Raw genomic sequence first — 23348 nt, 5'->3', positions numbered from 1 at the left:
TTTAGATGCCTTCAAGACAAATTCCAAAGTACTAACTTTTTCACCTTCTCTCATGAGCTTCCAACTGACAATGTTTTGCAGTTTTAGACATTAACCTGGCCATGAAAAGTGATCATGTTTAATGTGCTTACATGCCTCACAGTAAAAAATAGCTTTTGCCATATCATTTTACGCATTTCAAGACTTGAAAATGTAGTATTGCTCTGTAATCTTTCAGTCCGTGCTGCGCAGATTGTGTCCGCGCTTGATGCAAACCAATCTTTGTAATCAGATCGGCAGACTCAAAAAGGCTGGCTACCCCGCCGCGGTGGTCTAGTGGCTAAGGTACTCGGCTGCTGACCCGCAGGTTGCGTGCAGTGGCTGCCTTTCCGATGGAGGCGGAAATGTTGTAGGCCCGTGTTCTCAGGTTTGGGTGCACGTTAAAGAACCCCAGGTGGTCGAAATTTCCGGAGCCCTCCAATACGGCGTCTCTCATAATTATATGGTGGTTTTGGGACGTTAAACCCCACAAATCAATCAATCAAAAAGGCTGGTTTCCCTCAGGCGGCCTTGCGTGCTGTTGCAGTATCTTTGCTACAGAAGCTGAATATCAGCACACAGGAAGAACATCAGAGAGAACGGGAGTGTGCTAAACCGCAGGTGATGTCGTGCTTGCGCAAGTTGAGCCTCAAGAAGGTGGCCTTTAGACTTGCCACTCTTGTTGTGTTTTCCGCTCCGAATAAACTGGCGCACTTGTGCTGTTGAATCTCTTGGGCTAAGCAGCAAGGGTGCCAAAAGAAATCTTTCAGGTGTTGTGTCAAAGGCGTATTTGAAGGTATTTGAGCAAACAGGATGTTGTACTGACGACTGCCTCAGGGGAGCATGCCAGTATTATTGGTAAGAGTGATGGTGCGCATCTTCCCGCACGTCATGTCGTGCTCGTGTGTGCTACATTTTCAGCAAGCTAGGATTATCGGCAAAAGCAGTGATCAAACAGCAAAGGCAAGTCATATTATAATTAATGGGTCCGCTTGTGTCAGTGACACATCTATTGTGCTCTGTCTATTTGAGTAGTCCTTTTTTTAACGAACTGCTTACGTGGTGACATGTCTGTGGTAACTTTTCCACGCCACCGCACATGTGTGGAAGTTTACCTGCTTTTTACTTTGCAGCGGCAATAAACAGTTGGTAGTTTGGCACCCGTCCGTCTCTTTTCTCTCCTCTTTTTCATGTTCCTATTTTTTTGCCAGTTACGAAATATTTAGCAAAGAAGACACCAATTTCAAAGTTCTTCAGAGTTCGACAAAAGTTCATTTGGTCAAGTATCTTGAAGAGGATGTAGATGTGATCACTATCCTACTCAAAGTGAAAAGACAGACGTTTTGGCACCCATACAGTTCCTCGTTCACACAAAGCAGACAAGAGCCGTATGTCGCTTTTTATTCTAAAATGTGATATAGTGAATTGGTACAGCTGGTGGGTAGGTTCCCATTTGTCTTCTTGATAGTGTCTTCAGTTGTCTGGATAAAAGCAGATTCCAAAAGCAGTCTCATAGTCAAATTCCTTTTTCTTGGCTCTAATAGCAGCATTGTCCAAATCGATATGACTGCTATTATCGGTGTGCTCGGCCAAGGCATGTGATGCTTTCTTGTTGTCGCTCACGCCTCTTTCGTATTTCTTTATTCTCCTGATAAAGTTGCCAGTTTCACCGATGTAACTGCAGCTGCAGTCTGCACATGGCACCTTGTAGACAACAGCGGGGTATAGATTGCTGTCTAAGCAATCCTTTACATTCACAAGCTGATTCCTAAGCTTGTTGGACAGCATGTACGCAACTCGAAGGTCATATGTTGAAAAGATATGACTTAGTCCTTTGCTAACCATGAACTTATAAAATGCCAGCACACCTTCGAAACAACCGTCTTTAGGATGGCTTGGGCTGGAGAAGACGATCTTCAACATTCTTGATAAACTTTTTTGGGTTCCCGTTGGTCAGTAGTTGTCGCTGTACTCTTCTCTTCTTTCACTGCATTGTCCCTTGAGCAGATGCGTCTTGCTTGCGCCACCAAAGAAGAAACAAATGATGACTTGTAGCTGGCAGATTGGCACGAATTGAAATTCAGGTAGTGTTCGGTATGTGTCGCTTTCGTTTGCACAGCAAAGGAAAGGCTAGTTCCAGTACGGCTCACCTATAGGCATCGAGGAAAGGAAGGCTGCTGTCTCAATCATAGCCTGCTGTAAACTGTATGGCTGGTTCTATAGAGTTGGGTGGCATCATTCTTGTAGACAATGCAGAAGCAGCTGTCCATGTAGGGAATGAGTATCTTAAGCTTGGGAGCAAACTCAGTGTGCACCTTCTATTCAATGACCTCCATGATCAAATTTGCCATAGTAACAGAGATGGACGCCCCCATGGTGAATCTGCTTGCAATCTGCTTGCGATAGGTGAAGTATGTGTTGCTTAAGCAAAATTCCAGTAACTCGCACAAGTCTGCTACCTCCAAAGATGTGGCCTCTGCGAGCGTTTCGTCCGCAAACAGGACTTCTCTGCATACTACTGCGGCCAAGTCGACAGGGACAGAACTGAAGAGCAATTCGGCATCGAAGTACATGAGCACATCTTCATCCACGGCATTGTCGCGCACTCTTTCCACAAAAGCTGAGGAATTGGCAATGCGTGTAGCTGTTTTTCCGGCGAGCAGGCTTAACACTTGGTTAGGTAACCCGAAAGTTGGTGCAGCGGTGACCTTGTGAAGTCGATCATGGGCCGTTGCAGAATGCCTGGTTTGTGTACTTTTGGTAGACCATTAATTGCAGATGCATATCTAATAATGCACAGGAGGCTGTTGTCAAGGTGCTTTTGCCGAGGTGTAATTGGAAAATATTTGTGAGCAGCTTCTGCAGTTTTGTTTGAAGGTTTGTGGTGGCGTCTTTCCATATCGGCACGTAAGTATCGTGGTCTGAGATCAGATCCATCATCTTTTGATCGAGAAGTATAGCAATGGAGTTATTGTTCCGGAGGCCCTTGGTGGCCTCTCTCTCTCTTTCGCTGATGACCAGGCAAGGGGGTCGTGCGCCTTTCTCTTTGAAACAAGGTGCATCAGCGCTAGCAACCTCAACTTTGTGATCATAGTTCACAGCTGCTGCTTAAGTGACGTAGCATTCCTCTCCCCGCCCCCCCCCCCCCCCCTCTTCTCCGACTCCCTTGGTACTTCTTCATCAGGCACAGGCTGGGCATTTGCCCACCACCTGAGAAGCAGTTGATGGCCGGCTTTGTACACAAGATGATGCCATGGTGTGCACTCTTTGACAACGAAGATGGCCAGCTCATTATATATCTGCTTCAGTCAAATTTATATGCAGCGCTTGGGCACAGTCACTAGAGTGCGAGACATACACTATGCGGGGCGATGGTATCGATTTATAATGAAAACTTGGACATAATACGAAAATAATTTTTATAGTCTTGTTGGATTCACAACGAAGATAACTTTTATTGGCTATGTGTAGTCTTCACTTGTTATTCATGTCAGCTGTAGTGTTTCATTAACACAAAGGTTTTTCATTTCCATGAGGTCTAGTTGTCAGTCGGTTCAAAACAACCCTTTTACTTTCCCAAAGTTCCTTCCCCCCCAAAAAAACGGCATTGTTTCTGCTCTCTGACCTGCTCCAAAAGATTTAAGCCCCCTTCCGCCCCTGCTCAATCGCATCATTTTATATCTCAAGCATGTAAAAAGAGCCTCTGTGACCTTTGCATTTCGAGCACTTTTTGTTCAGTATTACTTGCTGGTGGCAGTGTTTCTGTTGTCTTTGCTCCACACATTGTTATTTCTTGCTTTTCTCAAACCCCAAAAATGTAGTATGAAAAATATACATTACTTCTTCAAGGTTACAACTGTGTCTTGTCACTGCTTTTATTCACAGTTCTCAGGCACCTGGTAGTTTTCGGTAGTTTTCCACTTTTTTTTTTGAAAGAATGTGTATTAAAGTCATATTTTAAGTGCTTCTTGTTCTCTCAAAGGGCAACATTTTATTATTTGCGACTACTTACTGCAGCTACTGCTTTGTGAGCTGGACAAACGTAATGGCATAATGCAGTACCAGAAAGAATAAAATAACCCTTGTGTCTCATGATGTATTTTATTTTACTTAGAAATTTTAGGCATGGCATTAACATATCTTGCGAGAATCTATCATAATTACATTGGGCTATCAATACGGCAGGCAATATAAGGCCTGATGAGCCTTTGCTAGCTATATGGTGGGTGTGTTTTGCCTTGTTTACAGTACTGTGTGGTTGTATTTGTGTACCCGACAATCCTTCACTTATGTTACCCCTCTTCGGTCATCAGAAAAACAGTAGAGGGCAACTAAAGCACAAATGACTGCTCTCTTTGCAAAACATGATTCTTTTTAAACCATCCGTAGCGATGTGATAATCGCGACATCAGCTATGTTTGATGCACAGTTATGCCACCTACAAGCCTTGATTGTGTCAAATACTGACTTGCATTCAGGTGATGTAATTGGTGGCTTGTCTGGTGGATATAAGGTGCAATAGTCGTGAATAAAGCCCTTGGATTGGCACGTCAAGAAGTGATGCTGAGCTGACAAATTTTTGCAGTGCACCGTCCAAGCAAGTTTGATCGGGTGGTCCGGCGCGAGATATGTCGGATCACATGTCTGGCAACACGAACCTTTGGACCACAGGATGGGCAGCTGTGCAATCCTGAGCTATCTTACCTCTTTGCCATTGTGCATGGCCAGGTGGGTGACAAACTGTTTTTTTATGTTGACTTCAGTGTTATTCATGTGACACAGATGTTAAACAGCTGTGCCAGTTTGGTACAATTCTCCATTGTTGTGCTGAGCTGTGCCAAAACCGTGAAATTTGCTGAAATTGTGCCATGCTGCGCCAAAATGCCCAGTCAGTCACAAAATTTTCTCAGGTGCGCTAATTTCGGCGAGAAATGCAGGTCATGTAGGCCTTCTACTGTTTGTGCCATCAGTCAAAGCATGCAGGCCTAACTAAAGTGCCTAAAAAATACTTAAATCTTTCTAGCCTCCCGCCCTACGCTTGCAAGATGCGATTGACCAGATAAAGTAACGACGCTGCGCTGAACGGGGTAAATACCTATTGGCGGTACGATGGAACTTCAAGCCCAAAATGCGTTCTCGTGGGATATGCAAATTTTCTAGCCTGGGAATGCGGTTATAAGGCTTGTTAGGAACCATAGCTGGAAGTGTATGCCGCATTTTCCTCTCGCGAACAAGCTAGGCTTGCTGCGAGCGCCCGTGTTGCCTGCAAGCACGTTGATTGCCTTAGCAGTGGGTCATTAAACATCTTCTTTGTTTAATAAACATCTTCTTTGTAAAACGCGAGTCCAACCAAGATGTACGATCCTTCACTTCTTCCCACCGCAAGATAAGGGCACGCGAGGGAGCATCGCTCCCCTCCGCTAAGCAAGCCAAAGTAGTCGTAGGAGATTAGAGCGCATGCCGCCGCACGATGTGGCGATGCGTGCTCATTGTGCCATCTAGCTAGTAATGCCGAAAATGATAATGCCCTTCGAGGTGCCCGTCAGCAGCGGTAAGTGGTAGATATAAATAGCTTGCCGTTTGAACAATGAAGGATGTGCTCCTTGGTGACTCAGTGGTTAATGCCTCGCACTCACGATTGAGAGGACCCTAGTTGGATTCCGCGCGCTGGAGTCTCTTTCTGGGTCTTTTTCTTGTTTCTCGCATTTTCATATATATAGATATATATACATATATGGTGAGTGATGGTTGACGGGGAAATTCAGCTGAGAGTGTCCATATAATTGCTATCGTAATAAAAAAATGTGGAAGTTGGGGGCAGGTGTATCAGTTAGAAAATTTCTTGGCTTTTATTCTAACCTGTGCATAGAATGCTGTTTAAGACATCTTTGCCATAGTACAGTTAAACCTGGATATAACTGAATTGATAAGTTCCCGGAAAAGTTAATTATAAAGAGGATTGCGTTATATGCAGGTTCAGTACAAAAGTGCAGAAAATAAGCGCACAAATTAAACAAAAGAGGACTGAAGGAAGAGCCAATCCCAAACACTTATTTTACTGTATAAAACTGCTTTATTATAGTGATAGAAATTATATTGACAGTCTCAGCGGGTCTTTGCGATCGCCGCCATGTTCCGTAGCAAGTTCGAATTGATATGCCCCCGCGCATCATAACTTTTACGAGCGGGTAAGAGCGCGCGAGCGCTGCTGAAGTAGACATCAAATGAGTCGGCTGATCCTTATCACCTAGAAAGTGTGTAAGATAACATCTCCCGTGTGTTAGAACATCCATCGAGTGCTCAAACAGAAAGTTACCCACCCCTCTTTAAAGAGAATGAAATAACGTGAGGAGGGGTGGGGGATCGCTCGAGTAGCAATAATGAACTTGGATTTTAAGGGTGGTCGTGATCGATGGCACCCTTGCTATCTGAGCGACTATCAGTGCGGTTTCAACGCGAAGGGACTGTGTGGAAAGAGCACTTCTCCCTGGAGCGGCGGTATATGCTCACACCAGCGTTTTGTAAAAGTTCGGCGATATTGGATCCAAAAGAGTTGGCTGCCAGCCTTACTTCTTAGAACATTACAATTTTTTACTATTGTGTTTATTGCATTCAACACTCCGTCGTGTTGCCAGTACTAATCGGTTAATTGCGAAAGCTACCAGCCTGCGAACTTGCGGAACGGTGCAAGACGGAAGCACGTGACGAGTCGACCTCTTGAAGATCTGTCGTCACCGTGTTCTCGGAGAGTTTCCATCAGCGCCTAATCTAACATCCCCTTGGTGGTGACGACACGGTTGTCCGAAATGAAGAAAAGTCACAGTTTCATCGAAAGGGCGAAGCAATGAATGCGATGACAACTTGGAATGTAACACTGAGAACGGCAAGCAGATTGAAACGTGGAGCGCGCTGCTCATGCACAAAGGATGCACGAAAACAACACACAGGATGAGAGCGAACTAACAACGTTAACCGCGCGACACTTAACACGCTTTTTAAACAAAAACGATGCATGAAACGTAATCATGGGTAAAGATGAGTGTATACTAACAAGTGTTTCAGTTGTTGCTTCGCTGTGTTTGAAAATCGCACTCTTTTCGCAAACGGCGCGTCCAGTGAACCCTTGGCAACTAAACGCAATCGTCCAGGTCCAAGTCCAAGCCGCGTGATTCTCTCCACCGAAGGATAAGCGCACGCGTGCACAAGCATTTACTCCCCTCCTCCCCCCTCCCCATTCGCTGAGCAAAGTAAGCATGAAAGATAAGCACGCGTCGGCGCATCGCGAAGAGCTGGGCGCTTCTTTTCGCACACCCGCGCATGCGCGGTGATAGCGGCAACGCCGGCTCGTGAGGTGCAGGCCCACCTGCCCGCCTCGCGCTCACTCGCACGCAATAACGAGCGCTTACTCTCTCCTGGTGTGCCATGCGCACCCCCACCGCTTCGCGCTTTGTTGGAGGTGGAGCGCTCGCGGAAGATGTACGCTCCTACCAAAATGCGGAGCGAAATTGCTAGATTGTGTGTGGGAAAATTCGTTATATCAAGGTTGTATTCCGCTGTTACTTTGTTGCATAGAGGTCGCAAACACATGTGCTTCTAATTAGCGACGGTGGGGAATAGGAAAACTTCTTTATACCAAGGAATTCGTTATATAGAAGTTTGTTATAAGCAGGTTTACCTGTACATTGGGGTTCTTTGTGAAAGTGCATTGAGATTTGCAAGGGCTCTCTTCTCGAACAATCGGAGGAAAGTTGAAGGCGCGTTTATGCAGGGCAAATTTTATGAAACCTTTCTCGGGATTAGTGAAAAATGCAGCGTTGCAAAATAAAAGTTAGGTCACTTAGCCTTTTGCAATTGACATATAAGCGTACACTGTTTTGAAACAGCTTCTTTGATGCCCTTCACTTATGTTTTGTGGTTGATGGCACTATTGTCTGCAAGCTGTCCCCACGCCGCCCGCAAACGTTATAAAAGCGTTTCGCAGCTATCTGCAACAGTGGTATCTGGTGCAACAGTAACTGCAACAGTGGTATGTGGTGTTATCTCGAGGGGTGCCCGGACGCGTGCGTTACGATACACTTTGCCAACTTAGTGGCAATCTCGCACAATGATCGCGACGACGCGGTTGACATTGTAGCAACTAGCCAACATTGCAGCAAGCTACCATTTGAGCTTCAAAACAAACTGTCGATATTAAGATTAACAACAAAATACGGCTGCCGCCTCGCTGTCCACATGAGAAGTTACTGTAGAAGTGGTAGCCTATATCTTGCAATTCTTAAATTATGTGCGCATAACAAGCATGAAGAGCAAATTGCAATCGAAGCGAAAACCGGGAGTGCTACCATGTTGCGGAAACAGTTACAATCTTTTGTGGGTGACAAGCGTTTTTCTCAGCTTACAGCAATCTGCGATGTAATGGCTCTTTACGACAGCGATGGCAACAGCAAATTCTGTTGCTGTAGTCAGAAAATTGCGTGCATGTGCTTGCGCCTTAAAGTTTCGTATTTGCAGGAAGTGACCGTCAGCTGGCGCGGGCAGTTTTGTGACGTCTCCTTGGTGTGTGCTTATCAGCTGCAATGTCCCTACACTCGCACCATTCGCGAACCCCACTGTAGCATGTAAATAATTAAAAGAGACGGGACACGCAGCACACAGATAGAAATAAAAACAATACAGCGTGCGGCAGCGGGCAAAGAGGGAGAGATAGTGGCGGAGAGGGGTCGGCATAATAATAATAAAAAACAATGGACACGCAAGGAGTCTCCATGTGTCGCTTAGTGGGACTGTAGCGGATGAATGTAGGGGCAACGCAAGGGAATCCTAAGGGCATCCAAATGTCATCCTATTGAAAGCTTGGGACTTCCAAAGAATGTCCCACCCAAGATGAAAAAACATTTCGAGTGATACAAAAACAGACCTTTCTGGGATGTACCACACTGGGAGCATTTGGGATGTTAGTGGGACATGTGGCTAATTTTTACTTCAGGGACACTTCAAAAGGGTAAGACTTTCTTGCTTCAACCCGCACCACAACCCCCTCCTGACAGAGCCAGTTGTCTCTGAGAAAGCATATCCTCATCTAACAAATTCATTTTCTTTCACCCAGATAACTTAAAACCTAGTCAATTCATGAGAAACAAAGAAACATGCATGAAACATCAAGTGACCAGCATAAATTATTTATTGCCTCGCACTACAATCATGCCTAGAACTTGGTATTTGTGAGCATGTAGTCTAAGCTGCACATTTTCAAGCGGAGAGTCTTCCTTGTGGCATCCACCAAGAGGGCTAACAAAGGCAGCTGAGGACGACAAAAACAAAGCCTGCATATATGCATCCCATTTGAGACCCTCCAATTGCTCAAATTGCGGCAGCCTCTGCTACGTCGCAGGTTAGACCGCTGCCTTAGTCAGTTACTTCGGAGCTGCTGTGGACTGAGGACCAAAGGTTAATTGGCACGTTCATAAGGCCGGTAGTGGCCAAGTACTGCACCAGGATGGCCAATCCTGCTCTAGTGAGGGAGAACTGCACACACAGACATACATAAAAATGGTGAACAAGAGCATAGTATGACTATATTGGCTTGTGTCTGCTGAAACGGGGTTAAACCTTATTCCAGTAGCACAAGTGCCTGCTTTTTCCTAATGCATTACCAACACTAGAATCAAGCCAAGAATGACAAAGAACTCGTTATTTATGAGCATGACATATGGGGTACATGCTTTCAAACGAAGAACCTTCCAGCTGGCCTCTGAAAGCAGGGCTCATAGAACTGCGCGCACAAGTGCACAAAGATGATGCACAATGGAGATTTAACATGCCTTTGTTGTCTTGTGTGTTAAGAAGTTCAAGGGACCAACAATCAATTTTTATGGTAGACCTATTAGATTAGCGCAACTGGTGCTTACGGTCACAGTCTCTCGCCATGAAATGGGAACGTGGAAAATGCCGAGATACATTCATAATTGAAATTTTGCTATCTGTAGCAAATATGAACTCATATACGCTGGTGACAAGACACACTGCAAACAGTGAGCGTGTGAGTGGTTTGTGTTCGGGCACAGCGGTTTACTTCATGTGGCATGCCGTACCTTATGAGGGTGCTATCACCCCTCTAATGTTGTTTGCGCCTCGTGGTGCACATGTTTCGCACATAGGCCGCATTTTGGGTTCACAATTACCGACCGCTAGGTAGCGTTGTGCTCGTCGGTGTTTATCACCACCACCACCATCATCATCATCATGGTTCTTAGAGGTAGTGCCGGCAATGGCGCTTGGCGGAAAGCCTTGGTGATGGCAAAGAAGGGAGGCTTTTTTGGCGAGTGGCGGTTAGCACGAACGGTTGTCTCTAGCATGGGTCCTTGGTGTGCTGCACCAGCCTTGCGCGGCGGGGCTTCTCGTGGTAAGTCTAGCGTTGGCGCTGCCACCTTGGGTGTGTTATTGTGTTTGTTATGCTGTTGAGTGTTGTGTAATTTTGTGTAAGGCTGCTATAGCCTGGTGATCCTAATTGATGTATATTAATTCGGCTGACCATATTGTCGATCTAACAGTAGTTAAATGTCTGTTGTTTGGTATGGTCTGACTGCGTCTACTGTGTCCGTCTACTACTAAAGCGTGGTGCTCTTCACATTGAGACCCCACAGACTCAACATGGTCCACCGGCTACCACGAAGACAGCACCGCCATGCAACTCTTCTTACCTTATAAGCAGCACAGAATGGAGCGCAGATACAGTCGAGCTCAATTTTGATGCACTTGAATAAGTCGAGATAAGTGGCCGTTATATCAGTAGTTCGTTGTGTAAAAACTCGTCCATAAAAATGCTAGGCCTTTTTGTGTTTAAACGATGGCCGTTATGTGTTCCAGAGCAAAATGAACCACATTCACAATGAACTCACGCCGTACCACTGACGTGCGGTACTGCCACGTCGAAGCAATCATCCCTGGCTAGTTGTGTGTAGCGCGTCTCTACTCCGCTCTCGCCGTCGCATGCCGGGTCGTTTGCAGTCTAATATATGCGCATGTTTGTGCGTTCTTCGTGCATGCTTCGCTCGGGATCGTGCTTATGTGCAGCGAGTAGCCTGTTCGTTCAACTCAATGAAGACAAATTTTAGAAGCAACATGCGCAAGCGGCCTCGCACGACCCGGCAGCAGACATGCTTGTACACCTGCCACTCTGCCAAGCAGATAATGACTGCGATAAGGTTGCCAGCAATGTATTAACAGTGCACGTTCATTGCCACCGACCACCTCGCCATCGCTCTTTTCTGAAGCTTATTCATTCAGGAGCCGCCGCAAGTGCGCCAAAGTTGTTGTCACTAATCAGCTGATTTATGCCGTTACAGATAGGTGTAGATCGTTTTGCGGCACATTGTGGTGCTGGAGAGTTGAACGTCGCAGTGAACTTTTATGTCATGCGAAGGAGTGATTGGTTAATCTTCCGTGGTTGTAGATGCTTGAACGGTGTGAGAAAAGTTTGCCATGCGAGAGCTGATCGTAAGTCTTCATGCTACCTCTTCTTTTTTTTTTTTCTCATTTATGCTTTTCCAATAAACGCCTGTAAATGAGCGACCTCGCTGACAACGTCCGAAATCTACAAGGGGGCTCGCCGTGGTCTACGATATCTTCGTCGCAAGTAACCTGCAGTGGGATATGCGTGAGCGAGCGCCTATCACATACCTTAGAATACCTTGTTGAACTTTTTTTTTTCCCTTTGTGTACGGCATATTTTTACCATGACCGTGTCCACAGAGCCTCTGAGCTAGTGTCCAGCAGCAGGGCTCGTAGAGGCAGCTGAGGAAAACAAGGAAATGCTGCATGAATAGTAAAACCCCATTAATTCAAAGTCGTTCAGTAAAACTTGTAGCTGGGCGGGTTGGTTCATAATTCAGTGTAAACTGGTGTGTGCAAAAACAGACAATGACTTGGAAAAGAAGAGGCAGGGCCAAGTGCAGTCCCTGTCTCTTCTTTTCTGTGTCGTCTGTATTTGCGCACACCAGTTTACCCTGAATTTGAAGTCACTGGGACCGTGAGAAATCTTCGAATTCAGCGGGTTTTTGAATTAACAGAACATACGAAAAGTTGGATGCAAGTAAGTTGAAATATTCAAATTAATCAGGGCTCGTCGTTTGCCGTGCTGGCTAGTTTCTGGCTCCAAGAGTTGTTTTAAAGTAATACCTGGTCACAATTTTGCTTCAAACAAGGGGAAATTCCTGGCTAGCTGCTGTCACTGCAAAAAAAGAAGTAAAACAACATCAATTAAAATGCGTGCTTGCGAAAAACAAGACATCTTCACTGTAACACAGTAGCGACACGAGGGCAGAATGTTGCCTGCTCCTTTCTGCATCAGCACATCATGATACCACAATTTGCCCATTATTTCTAATAAAATGAAATTTCTAATAATAATAACGGACAGTGTGACAAAATTTGTGATGTGTTCTGGCTGGAAAACATCACCATTGAAGCTTTCGACCAGAGTTTTTGAAGTAGGCGTTGCAGGCAAGAACTTCGCCAGCAGTGCAAGTGCGCAAATTGCTTGAGAAACCAGCACTCGGAGGTTTACATACATTGCAGATTTTCCCAGACTATGCTTTATTAATTTCTTCAAATTCCCAGTAAGAATGGATAAATCGTGGCTTGCTGACGTTAAGAGAAACGTGCGACATTGCTGCCCGCCTGTCACTGCTGTATTACAATGAGGCATGTTTTGTTTTCTATTGGCGCCTAGTAGCTTATCGTGAGACCATTTTTTTATAATATTATATTATGTTTTCTACTGGAAGTAGTGAGACAGTGGTGCTTCAGCTACCACTCATTTGTATCGCTATAGTACATTGCCTAGACATTGCCTAGGGGCTCTTAAGGGCCGTTGTTTCTGTGGCCTTGCGGCGAAATCCTAATTGGGAATTTGTACACCACATCCGAAGTATTCGAATTAACCACACTTAGGCAGACCACCGCTTCAAATTATCCGCTCAAACTTACATTTCAAAATATGGGACCACGGAAATACTTAAAAATAATTGGGATTTCGAAATAACCAAGTTTGAAATAATGAGCGTTTACTGTATACGTATATCCACCACAAGTATAGATATGCATGAAAATGGCACACAAAACAAAGCGCGACTGTGTTGTTGCTTGTGTTGCATTTGAGTAGTTCAGACATGTTGAGTACTTACCCAAGAGGCAGGAAAATGTTGCATTCGGTAAGAGCTTGCAACGAGGCAAACAAAGACTGCATGAATGCTTGTGATTTTTAGACAAAACAACACGAGCCAAACACTCAAAAATGAGATGTTTTATGGCTTCGACGCTTTGAGGCTCCAATTCGACCACGGATGAGTGGTGATAATAGTGGTTAGCATGGGTAAAAGAGGCTAATTTCTGCAATCCTTGTTGCAGAAATCAGCATGGTACAGCATGGCACAAGCATGACGCAGCTAGCACAGCTTGCAGTCGGATAAATCCAAACACGCCGGCCCGATGATGACGATGGCAATGGATGCGCATTGCTGCAAACTGCAAACCCTCTATTTTAGGAGGCGTTGGCTCGCAGTAAGCACAAAATAATTAGGCAATAAATTTAAGAAAAACAAAAAAATAATAATATTCCATTCAGTTAAATAAAGTTTTTTCATTCAAATAAAGTTTTTTCCTTCCATTCCATTCCATTCCATTCAGTTCTGCTAAATAGTAGTCCACGTCACGGGACTGTGGCGTGGACAATGGAAGCATACTGCAGGTGGAATATTAAACTGTTAATTCGGGCCGAACTTGTGGCCACGTAAAAAGAAAGTCGGCTTACACCAAGCCACTAGCACTGATAAAGGCGAGCAGAGTGTCGGCTGTCGATCAACCGACAAGCGACGAAGTGTGTTGGCCATCGAACATTCTAGCGTTAACGCTAGCAGCGACATAGATTCTAGAATAATCTCAAATGCTCAAGACGTTGGTGTAATCTCAACAAAATGATCTATGGCAGCCCTGAAGCTTCTCGAACACTGTAGGCGCGGTTTTCGCAGAGAATCGCGTACAGCGTAACGGTGTCATAAGAAAACTGGATGAAGGAACGTTGCAATATGCGCTCGTGCAGTTCAGTGCATGGGGTGGGTGGTGCAGCCTGCTCTTTCACGAAAAGCACGGGGTGTGTGGCCGCGGCGCGAGTACATGCCAACGTTACTGGTACCTGCATCGACCCACTCCTAAGGTGCGGTTCCCATACGTTGTCAACAATCAACCAATCGTCCATGACGGCGCGAGAATCGGACAAACTAAAGAAACTAACTACTTCGCAAAAATGTAAATATAAACTTCTTATGGGCATATAAATATAAAATTGGTCACGTACACCAACCATGCCTCCGTTAGAGTTGCAGGTTCCGATAGTTTAGGATCGGCAGTTTTCAACACAGTAGCTTTTATTTATTTATTTATTTATTTATTTCAATACCCTCAGAGCCCGAGGGCATTACAGAGGGGAGTGGGTTACACAACATAATGACAAAGCGGAAAATTGGTGGTTACATGGATCAGTGAAGGAAACCAACAAAAAATAATGCATAATATCAGAACAAAAACAGGTAATAAAGAAGTACAAAGCTTAACAGGTCTACCAAAAAATGGAAATACTATATTCCTAAAAATTATGGCGACAGGTTTGCTATAGCAGCCTTAAACATAGAGGTCTTAGTCATCTCGACTACAGATCAGGGAAGGTGATTCCAACTTGCTGACGTACGGGGGATGAATGAATTGTAAAAATGGTTGGTGTGGCATGTGGGAATGCCAACCTTATGACGATAGTCGATGCGAGCGGATACGTAAGAAGAAGGGGTTATCAATTTATTCTTAAGGACTGAATTGTGGTAATATATCTTGTGAAACAGGCAGAGGCGAGATATTTCTCTACGTTGTGAGAGCAGAGGTAATGATAAAGTTGTTTTCATGGAAGTGACGCTGGAGGTGCGATGATAGTTGGAAAGAATGAAACGAGCAGCCTGACTCTGGATGGATTCAAGCTGATGAATGAGTGTTTCTTGGCTGGGGTCCCACACAGATGCAGCATATTCCATTTTGGAATGTACTAATGATTTATACAGAAGTAATTTTACTGGAAAGGAAGAAAGATGAAAATTACGGTGAATAAAGCCCAGCGTGCGATTAGCGTTATTGGTTACATGTGTTACATGCATCTTCCAGGAAAGATCAGAAGTGATGAGTTCGCCTAGATATTTGTAACATGACTCAGGTTCTAGGTTAGTATTATTAAGATGATAAGAGGGCAATATTGTATCCCAACGTGAAATGCGCATGTGCTTGCATTTGTTAGTGTTTAACTCCATGTTCCACGTGTTAGTCCAGTCACGAACACGGTTTATATCTGATTGAAGAAGATAGACGTCAGAGTCGCTGTTAATAATACGGTATATAACACTGTCGTCAGCAAACAGGTTTATTGATGAACATAGATTATCAGGTAAGTCGTTTATGTAGATGAGGAAAAGCAATGGTCCCAGCACAAAGCCTTCAGGCACGCCCAATTCAACTGCAGAAGTGATGGATGAGGTGTTATTCACAGTGACGAATTGGGAACGATCAGTGAGAAAAGAGTGAAGCCATTGAAGAATGTACGGATTAATGTTAAGTTTGCTGAGTTTTAAAAGAAGCAGTTGATGAGAAACCTTGTCGAACGCTTTTGAGAAGTCTAGGAATATGCAGTCGACAATGGAACCCTTGTCAAGAATGGAATTTAGGTCATGTGTGAATGTCAAAAGTTGTGTTTCACATGAAAATGACTTGCAAAAATCCATGCTAGTGATCTGTAAAAAAGGAGTTTGACTGTAGGAAAGATGCGAGATGAGAGCAAATAACATGTTCCATAACTTTACATGAAATACATGTGAGTGAGATTGGTCTATAACTATATGAAGACTGCCTATCCCCAGACTTGTGCAAGGGAATCACCTTCCCTACCTTCCAGTCTTCCGAAATGCAACCGGTATGAAGCGATATCTGAAATATATTAGTGAGAATGATGGCACTGTACACTTTAGTACTAATTAAAAACTTTGAATTGACGCCATCTACACAACATGATGATGAAACTTATAGATTTTTTTTATGATTTTTTCTATACCGGCAGCATTAAAGACATTGGGGTCCATTGTTGAGAAATTCGAACTAGCATATGTGGGAGTTACGGAACACACATTTTGTGAAAAATCAGAAACAAATACAGAGTTTAGAACATTTGCAGATCCATCAAGTTCGATTATGCGATTGTTTGCATCTTTAAAGGTGATTGAGGAATTGTCTCTTTTGTTCACTACATTCCAGAATTGCTTAAGGTTGGGAATTAAAAGAGATGGTAATGTATTGAAAAATAAATCGTTAGCATCTTTTAGGGCTTGTTTGTATTCCGCAGCTACGGCCTGATAATCACTCCCAACGTTCTTGAGTGCCAGTTACCTTTGCAGAGCTGAAAATGCGTTTTTCTTATTGCGTAGTCGTTTAAGCGATTGACTGAACCATGGTGATTGCAAGTCAGATGTGGTGACTATGCGTGGCACATATTTTTTTATGAGTGATAGAACCTTTTCTTTGAATAAAGTCCAGTTAGTATTAACGGAGCAATCATAAAAGTTGTGCATGTAATCACTTAAAAAAGCTGAAAGATCATGATTATTAGCATCAAAATCTGCACGCTTATAGTCCCGATATATTTTTTGCGGTTTCTATTGTGAGGTACTGGGCAGGTGAAAGAAAAATGAAGCAGCAAGTGGTCGCTTAGCCCCTCCAAGTAGGATTTGGAATGGAAAAGATCAGGTGCAGTGGTGAGCACTAAATCTAAGATGTTAGATGTGGTATACGTTATTCTTGTTGCCTGTGTTATTAGCTGGGACAAGTTAAAATCGTTGCACAAATTCAAAAACGCGTCTCCCGCTCCGGAGAAAGGATGACAAGTGGAATGCACGTTTGACCAAACTATATTCGGGAGATTGAAGTCGCCTAATAAAATGAGCGGCCTATTTGGATACCGTACTGTTAGCGTGGAAATGACATCATGAAGCTCGTCAACAAAAGTGGATGAACAGGATGGTGGTCGATAACAAGCGCCCAATATCAACTTCTTGGAACACGTTTGTATTTCAACCAAAACAAGTTCCAAAGCGCTACTAAAATGAATTGGAAAAGACGGAATCGTATCTGAAACCGTGATAAGCCCACCGCCTCCACACCGAACACCTCTGTCACAACGGTAAATGTTGTAGTGTTTTTTGCAATCAAATAATTCACTGTTATCAACCTGCGCAGACAACGAGGTTTCAGTAAGGCAGATTATGTCGGCGTTAGAAGCATCGATAACAGAGCAGAGATCGTCACGTTTTGGAATTAGGCTTCGAATATTTGTGAAGAGAAACAAAAGTTGATTTGCGACTGGTAGCTTTGATCCACTTCCCCTCGTGTAGTGCTATTCGGCATTGTGCACAGATGCATGCGGCGACTCATGCGAGAGATGTGAATTTTTGACTGATGACTTAAAGGATTCGGAGATTTCACGCACGCAATCATCAGAGGGGTTGTAGATGTAGCACCGCTTTTAGCAAACGAAAGTAGCTAGCTGTTTCAGAGTCGTGCATTGTGGATCATGTACACAAAACAACTCGCATCATCGCGTTAAGCAACAGGCTTTGCACTACATCCGCGCACGGTCTAAAGCAGAGTGGGTGCGAGTGGCTCGACACGGTGTGTACGCAAAGTAGGCGAAGTGCTGCATGCAACTAGCTGGGAGTTGATTGGCTTCCTGCGACACACCACTTCTAAAACAAATTTTGTCAGTTTTCGCTAAGTAGTAAATCGCAGTACACATTTATCACGGGCAGCTGATTATGTCCGTTTCGTCGCTGTGTCAGTCGTTGCGTTGGCTGCATATCCCGGACTCTGCAGCAGTTTCAATATGCTTACACGACAGTTGGCGTGCCGTTGAACGGTTGTCCAAGAACGCCGATCATTTCTAACATTGGAAAAAAAAAAGAGAGAGAGAGTAATAAATTGCCTCGTGGTGGCCACATTTGGCAATATTTGCTGTTGCAATATATTTATTCCTTGTGTAGAGCACATGTAAAGAGATGAAAATTGGTACCTGGCACCCCCCCCCCCCACCCCTCAGTGCGTGCGCATGTCATGCATTGTGTGTGTGTGCTTGCGTGCATGTGTGTACACGTGCACTGCTATGAGCTTTATGCGGCAGCTTGCTTGTTGGTGCAGTATCGTTCACTACATTATGTCACAGCATCTGTACGTTTACTACTTCTCTTTATTTTTCTGTGCTTATTTTGTGGGCTTGCTGCTTCTGTATAGATAACTATGTAAGGGAACATTAAAATAAATAAAAGTAAATTTTCATCCTCTGTGTGTGTCATGGTAAAGCTTGTGCATGCTTCAAACACAGAGGTAGCTGCTCCTAAAGCAGATTTTGCCTGCTCCAATGGCTGCTCCGAAATGCTAGAAGGCATTTCCACCACTGTAATTCGGAGTACCAGTATAATCACTGACGTCTAAATAAGCTACTGGCAATTGTTTGGAGCAGTGTATTATTGCATTTCTGCTTTCCTAATAAAACTGTGTGGCAGTTTTTTTTTTTTTTTCGCCATCCCCACTGTTTGGTTTTATGAATCTCCCAAATCGGTCGTGAGCTTCGGAAATTCATATTTAAATTTGCAGACGCAGAGTCTGTCAAATGATTTGACAGGCGCAGCCAATGCTAATATGGACTTTATCATTGTTTGCTCAGGGGGTGATTGAAAATACTATTCTCATTAAAATGGTTGTGTTCATACTCACATCGCACGATTTAGACGAAGTTGAATGGTTTATACACATATATTTTTTTTCTAAATGTAAGCCTCTTTTTTATACTGCTCAAAACTTGATATGTCATGTTAAAAATGCATGTTTTTTTTTTCTTCTAACTTCTCCAAATAAGGATTTTAGTGCTCTAAAGTAACACTTTTCTACCTCAAAAAATGCTCCAAATTAAATTCTGGCTGTTGCACTCATATGCGACTACATTTGTTCATTTGGAGGGACGTGACATGGCCATCATTACTTGCCTCAGGATGTCAGAATCCTTTTTGGTCTGAGTGCTCAGATGGCATTGCTGTACTTACTTGCCTGATGATTGCCCTAAAGACCCTCCATCACGTCTACTGCCACTTTTTTGAATAGTTAAACTATATTGTTCATTCGCCGCCTTGTTCTGGTTCTGGAGCTTCGCGACAAAAGGTATTGAGCCACTTTTTTCTACTTTTTTCCTTCAATTTTGTTTCTGTGCACGCATGTGCACACTCAAGAAATTAAATATTTTCTTCTCGATTCCACAAGTGTTGTTATCCTGAGTTTCATTCTAGACTGCTGCACAGAAGGAAACTTCGCTCAACACTAGTCAAGGAGGACCTTCCTTTAGGTGTGATGCACTTATGCGGTTGCATTGCCAGTGCATGAGCATGAAAGTGAGGGGCAGTGCAGTGTAGAGAAGGGGAAATGCACGACCTAGCCAGCACACTAGCTAGTATATTCTAGGCACTATAGTTCATGCATGGTGCTCGCACTAAGCGTGAATTTAATAGCATGCATGAATTTATTTATTTAATGATTTGCAAAGTATTGCTTGCCTTAAAAGGCTGTGCGCAGGAGTGGCGATACAAAGGTGAAGGAATATGGCCATACTACATTAAAAAAAAAAGATAACGACATGCTGGACACTGAATATATTTCTACAGCAATAGCGTCGGCACATCGATAAACACAATATTATATAACTGCACTGTAACCTGAATACTTAGGTTTGGGCTAGCTGCTTCATAATATTTTCAAAAGAAAGCTCGAAGACAAAGGGAAAAGAAGGCACTCTTTGTCTCTGTCTTTTTTTTCCCTGTGTCTTTTCACTACCCTTTCAAAATCGGTATAATGTACAAAAGCTGAGAAAATAATAAAACACGCAAATTGAATCTTAGCTTGTTATTTTTTCATTTTTGTTTTGAATAGCCTCAAGGTGCTATTCGCTAACCGGCCCTGGTTTCGCGTCTGCCTTAGTGGACCACTTGCTATAGGGTGCTCCGCTGCTTACCTGAATGCCGCGGATTCGATTGTGGCTGCTGCCCCGCCGCGGTGGTCTAGTGGCGAAGGTACTCGGCTGCTGACCCGCAGGTCGCGGGTTCAAATCCCGGCTGCGGCGGCTGCATTTCCGATGAAGGCGGAAATGTCGTAGGCCCGTGTGCTCAGATTTGGGTGCACGTTAAAGAACCCCAGGTGGTCAAAATTTCCGGAGCCCTCCACTACGGCGTCTCTCATAATCATATGGTGGTTTTGGGACGTTAAACCCCACAAGTCAATCAATCAATCAATCTATTGTGGTTGCTGCGGTCGCATGTAGATGGAGGGGAAAAAGTAGATGCCCGAGTACTGCGCGATGTCAGTGCTCTTTAAATAACACTAAATGGTCAAAATTTGCGAAGACCTCCTCTACGACATTCCTCATATTCATATTGTGGATTTTTTTACGTAAAACCACACATACTACCACTCCTACTACTACTATGTGTGTCTACTACTACTAGCACTACTACTATTACTACTACTACTACTATCACTACAACTACTACTACTACTACCACCCTATTTCGTTTTGCATTCGTCTTCTCGTCACTCTTGCATCATGCCTTCGCCAGCCCTGACAACGCTTGGCTTGTGTTTGGTGCATTGTCTCTGCCCGCATTTTCAGTGGAGCGACGTGGTGTATCGTGGTCTCAATACATGATCCTTGCTAGACTCTCCTGAAGTGCACGCACTGTCTAGTCCATCCCAGGGAAATGGGTAATACACAACAGAGAATGCCGAAATGACACAACATCGATGGAGTACGTGCACAAGTAGGCTGGGGCACATCATGCGCGCGTGACCTTGCTTACGCATGTTGTTCTTGGTGCGTATGGGTTACGTGATTCCCCAACCCCGATACCAAAGACAACAGGGAAGGAATGAGGCTCGCGATGGCTACATGGGAGAAGAGGCAAGGGATTAAAACTTGCTTTTGTGGCTTGTACTGAACCAATTTGAGAAATCACCGTGGTGGAACGCTTTTCATTGTGCACGCAAGAACTTCTAGTGTCTAACTACAACATATTATGTCACCTAGAGAGGGACGCTTAAAAAGTAAATTACAAACAAAACAAAAGCCACATGCACATCACATTTTTTATCCGAAGGCGCTGCAGCAGATGAGTTGCAATGTCAAAAAAAAAAAAAAAACACGCCTTCATTGGCACAACACACTTTGTTCTCTTTATAAGCCATTTTATTCTGCCATGAAACTAACAAAAAATGAATTGATAGAAAAATATGGCTAATACGACATTCTGAATTCTTAATTACCATTGCGCGAAAAGGACTGTGTAGGTACATTCATTTTGAATGTGAGTTTTACCATGAAAAGCTTGACATAGGAGCTTTAACCGCATTTGAATTTGATGCAATGATAGTAATTTTTATTTTACTTCAGTTTTAATATTGTTCCAGCTGTCATATTTGAGTAATGGCTTAGGACAAACCTTAAAGCCCTTTTCTGTATTTTTTCATGTTTGTCACTTAAAGACATATGACAAAGGATCTCATACGGAACAAGCATATGCATATTAAAGCATGCAGTGAATGTATGCTAAATAAACTGTTTATTGTAAGCATGCCGGCGCCTGTCACAGGCTTCGCTGTATAAAGTATAACTATTTGGCGACCTTCGCCACCACTGAATCAACAAGAGTGTTTCATGAGTGACCTTCCATGGTTTTTCATTCATTCTCTAGCTACCCGCGGCTGCCCAGAAAAAAACCTGCTCTTTCTTTCCCACCTCAACACTCAGGTTTTCAGGGCGTTTCTTCAGGTCCTTCAGCGCACTGGACAGCTGTCTGTAGAAGGGGTTCGCCACATCCTAGGCCATAGAAGTCACTTTTATTTTATTTCCCCATTTTTAGTTCTTTCTCCTCCTTTCACTGCCGATGCTGAGACATTCTTCAACTTAGCGCTGCCGAAATAGCATCTTTTGCACTCCTCATGCTCCTCTTCCCATCGCTCGCAGCATGTCAGCTTTGTCTTCGTTGAACCTTATGGTGCGTGGAAATATCAATAATGCCTTTTTTTACGTGAATAACGGTTCCACACCACGCTCGAAAACAAAATTTAAGCTTGAATAGCACTCATACTGGCGCTCATTTGGAAAATCGGAATTTATAGGCACTTATAGGCATTTAGGCACGAACACCTAAAATAGGCATTTATAGGCACCGTAAAAACACCATAAAAGCCCTTCTTAACCTATCATTCATGCTTTTATATCAAAATAGCACAATAGGAATGCAAGGAACAAAATAGGCATTTGCCTATAATCTGGTTTCTACTCGTGAAAACTGTCTTTCGGGGGTCAAGTTTCGTCTGCCAGGTTTCACACCATTTCTCAGCGCATTGCAGAGCTTCATTTAATTGGACGTGGTTGTGGCATTTGGACGTGGTTTGAACGTGGTTGTGACATTTGGCAACATATATAAACATCCTAGAAGAAATCTACAGGGGATCAACTGCTACCATAGTGCTTCATAAAGAAAGCAACAGAATACCAATCAAGAAGGGTGTAAGGCAGGGGGACACAATCTCCCCAATGCTATTTACCGCGTTCTTACAGGAGGTTTTCAGAAGCTTAGAATGGGAACAGTTAGGGATAAGAGTTAACGAATTGCAACTCATGATTACGGAGTTAGACGAGGAGAACAGAAAGGTGGGTCTTAAAATTAATCTGCAGAAAACGAAAGTAATGTACAACAACCTCGGAAAAGAGCACCGCTTCGAGATAGGTAACAAACAGAACACAGATTTAACAAACAGAACACAGTTTGTGGAAGTCGACGGGTGTGCATCTGAAAGACTTGGTGTGACATCTGGCGTTCCACAGGGTAGTGTTTTGGGACCGGTTCTTTTTTTAATTTACATCAATGACATAACATATGCTATTGACCTGAGAGTTTCCATAAAATTGTTTGCAGACGACTGTCTTATTTTCAAGGAATTCACGGGCACCGATGACCAAGTCTTGTTAAACAGCAGTTTGACGGGAATTGGTCAGTGGTGCACTACCTGGGTATGAGCTTGAACGCTGACAAAACAGTTCTACTTCGTGTAACGAAGAAAAAACAACCCTTTCAGTTTTCCTATTCATTAAATGGTGCACCAAGTGGTAGAAAGGCATGCATGATTGTAAATGGCAGCCAACGCGTCGT

The 23348-nt window shown here is 43.7% G+C and overlaps 1 protein-coding gene across 2 annotated transcripts in view; it reads left to right on the top strand.

Moving 5' to 3' along the window:
- The window catches only part of LOC119160937 (DNA mismatch repair protein Msh6), a 619403-nt gene that overhangs the window by 176757 nt on the left and 419298 nt on the right, over positions 1-23348 (top strand). For both annotated transcript variants that reach the window (XM_075880344.1, XM_037413220.2), the window contains exon 12: positions 4604-4746. In XM_075880344.1, the coding sequence (XP_075736459.1) occupies positions 4604-4746 (143 nt within the window). The remainder of the gene's footprint in view (positions 1-4603; positions 4747-23348) is intronic.

The sequence above is a fragment of the Rhipicephalus microplus genome, chromosome X (assembly GCF_043290135.1).
Source record: "Rhipicephalus microplus isolate Deutch F79 chromosome X, USDA_Rmic, whole genome shotgun sequence".
Classification (NCBI taxonomy): domain Eukaryota; kingdom Metazoa; phylum Arthropoda; class Arachnida; order Ixodida; family Ixodidae; genus Rhipicephalus; species Rhipicephalus microplus.
This window is presented reverse-complemented; position numbering and strand designations above follow the sequence as displayed.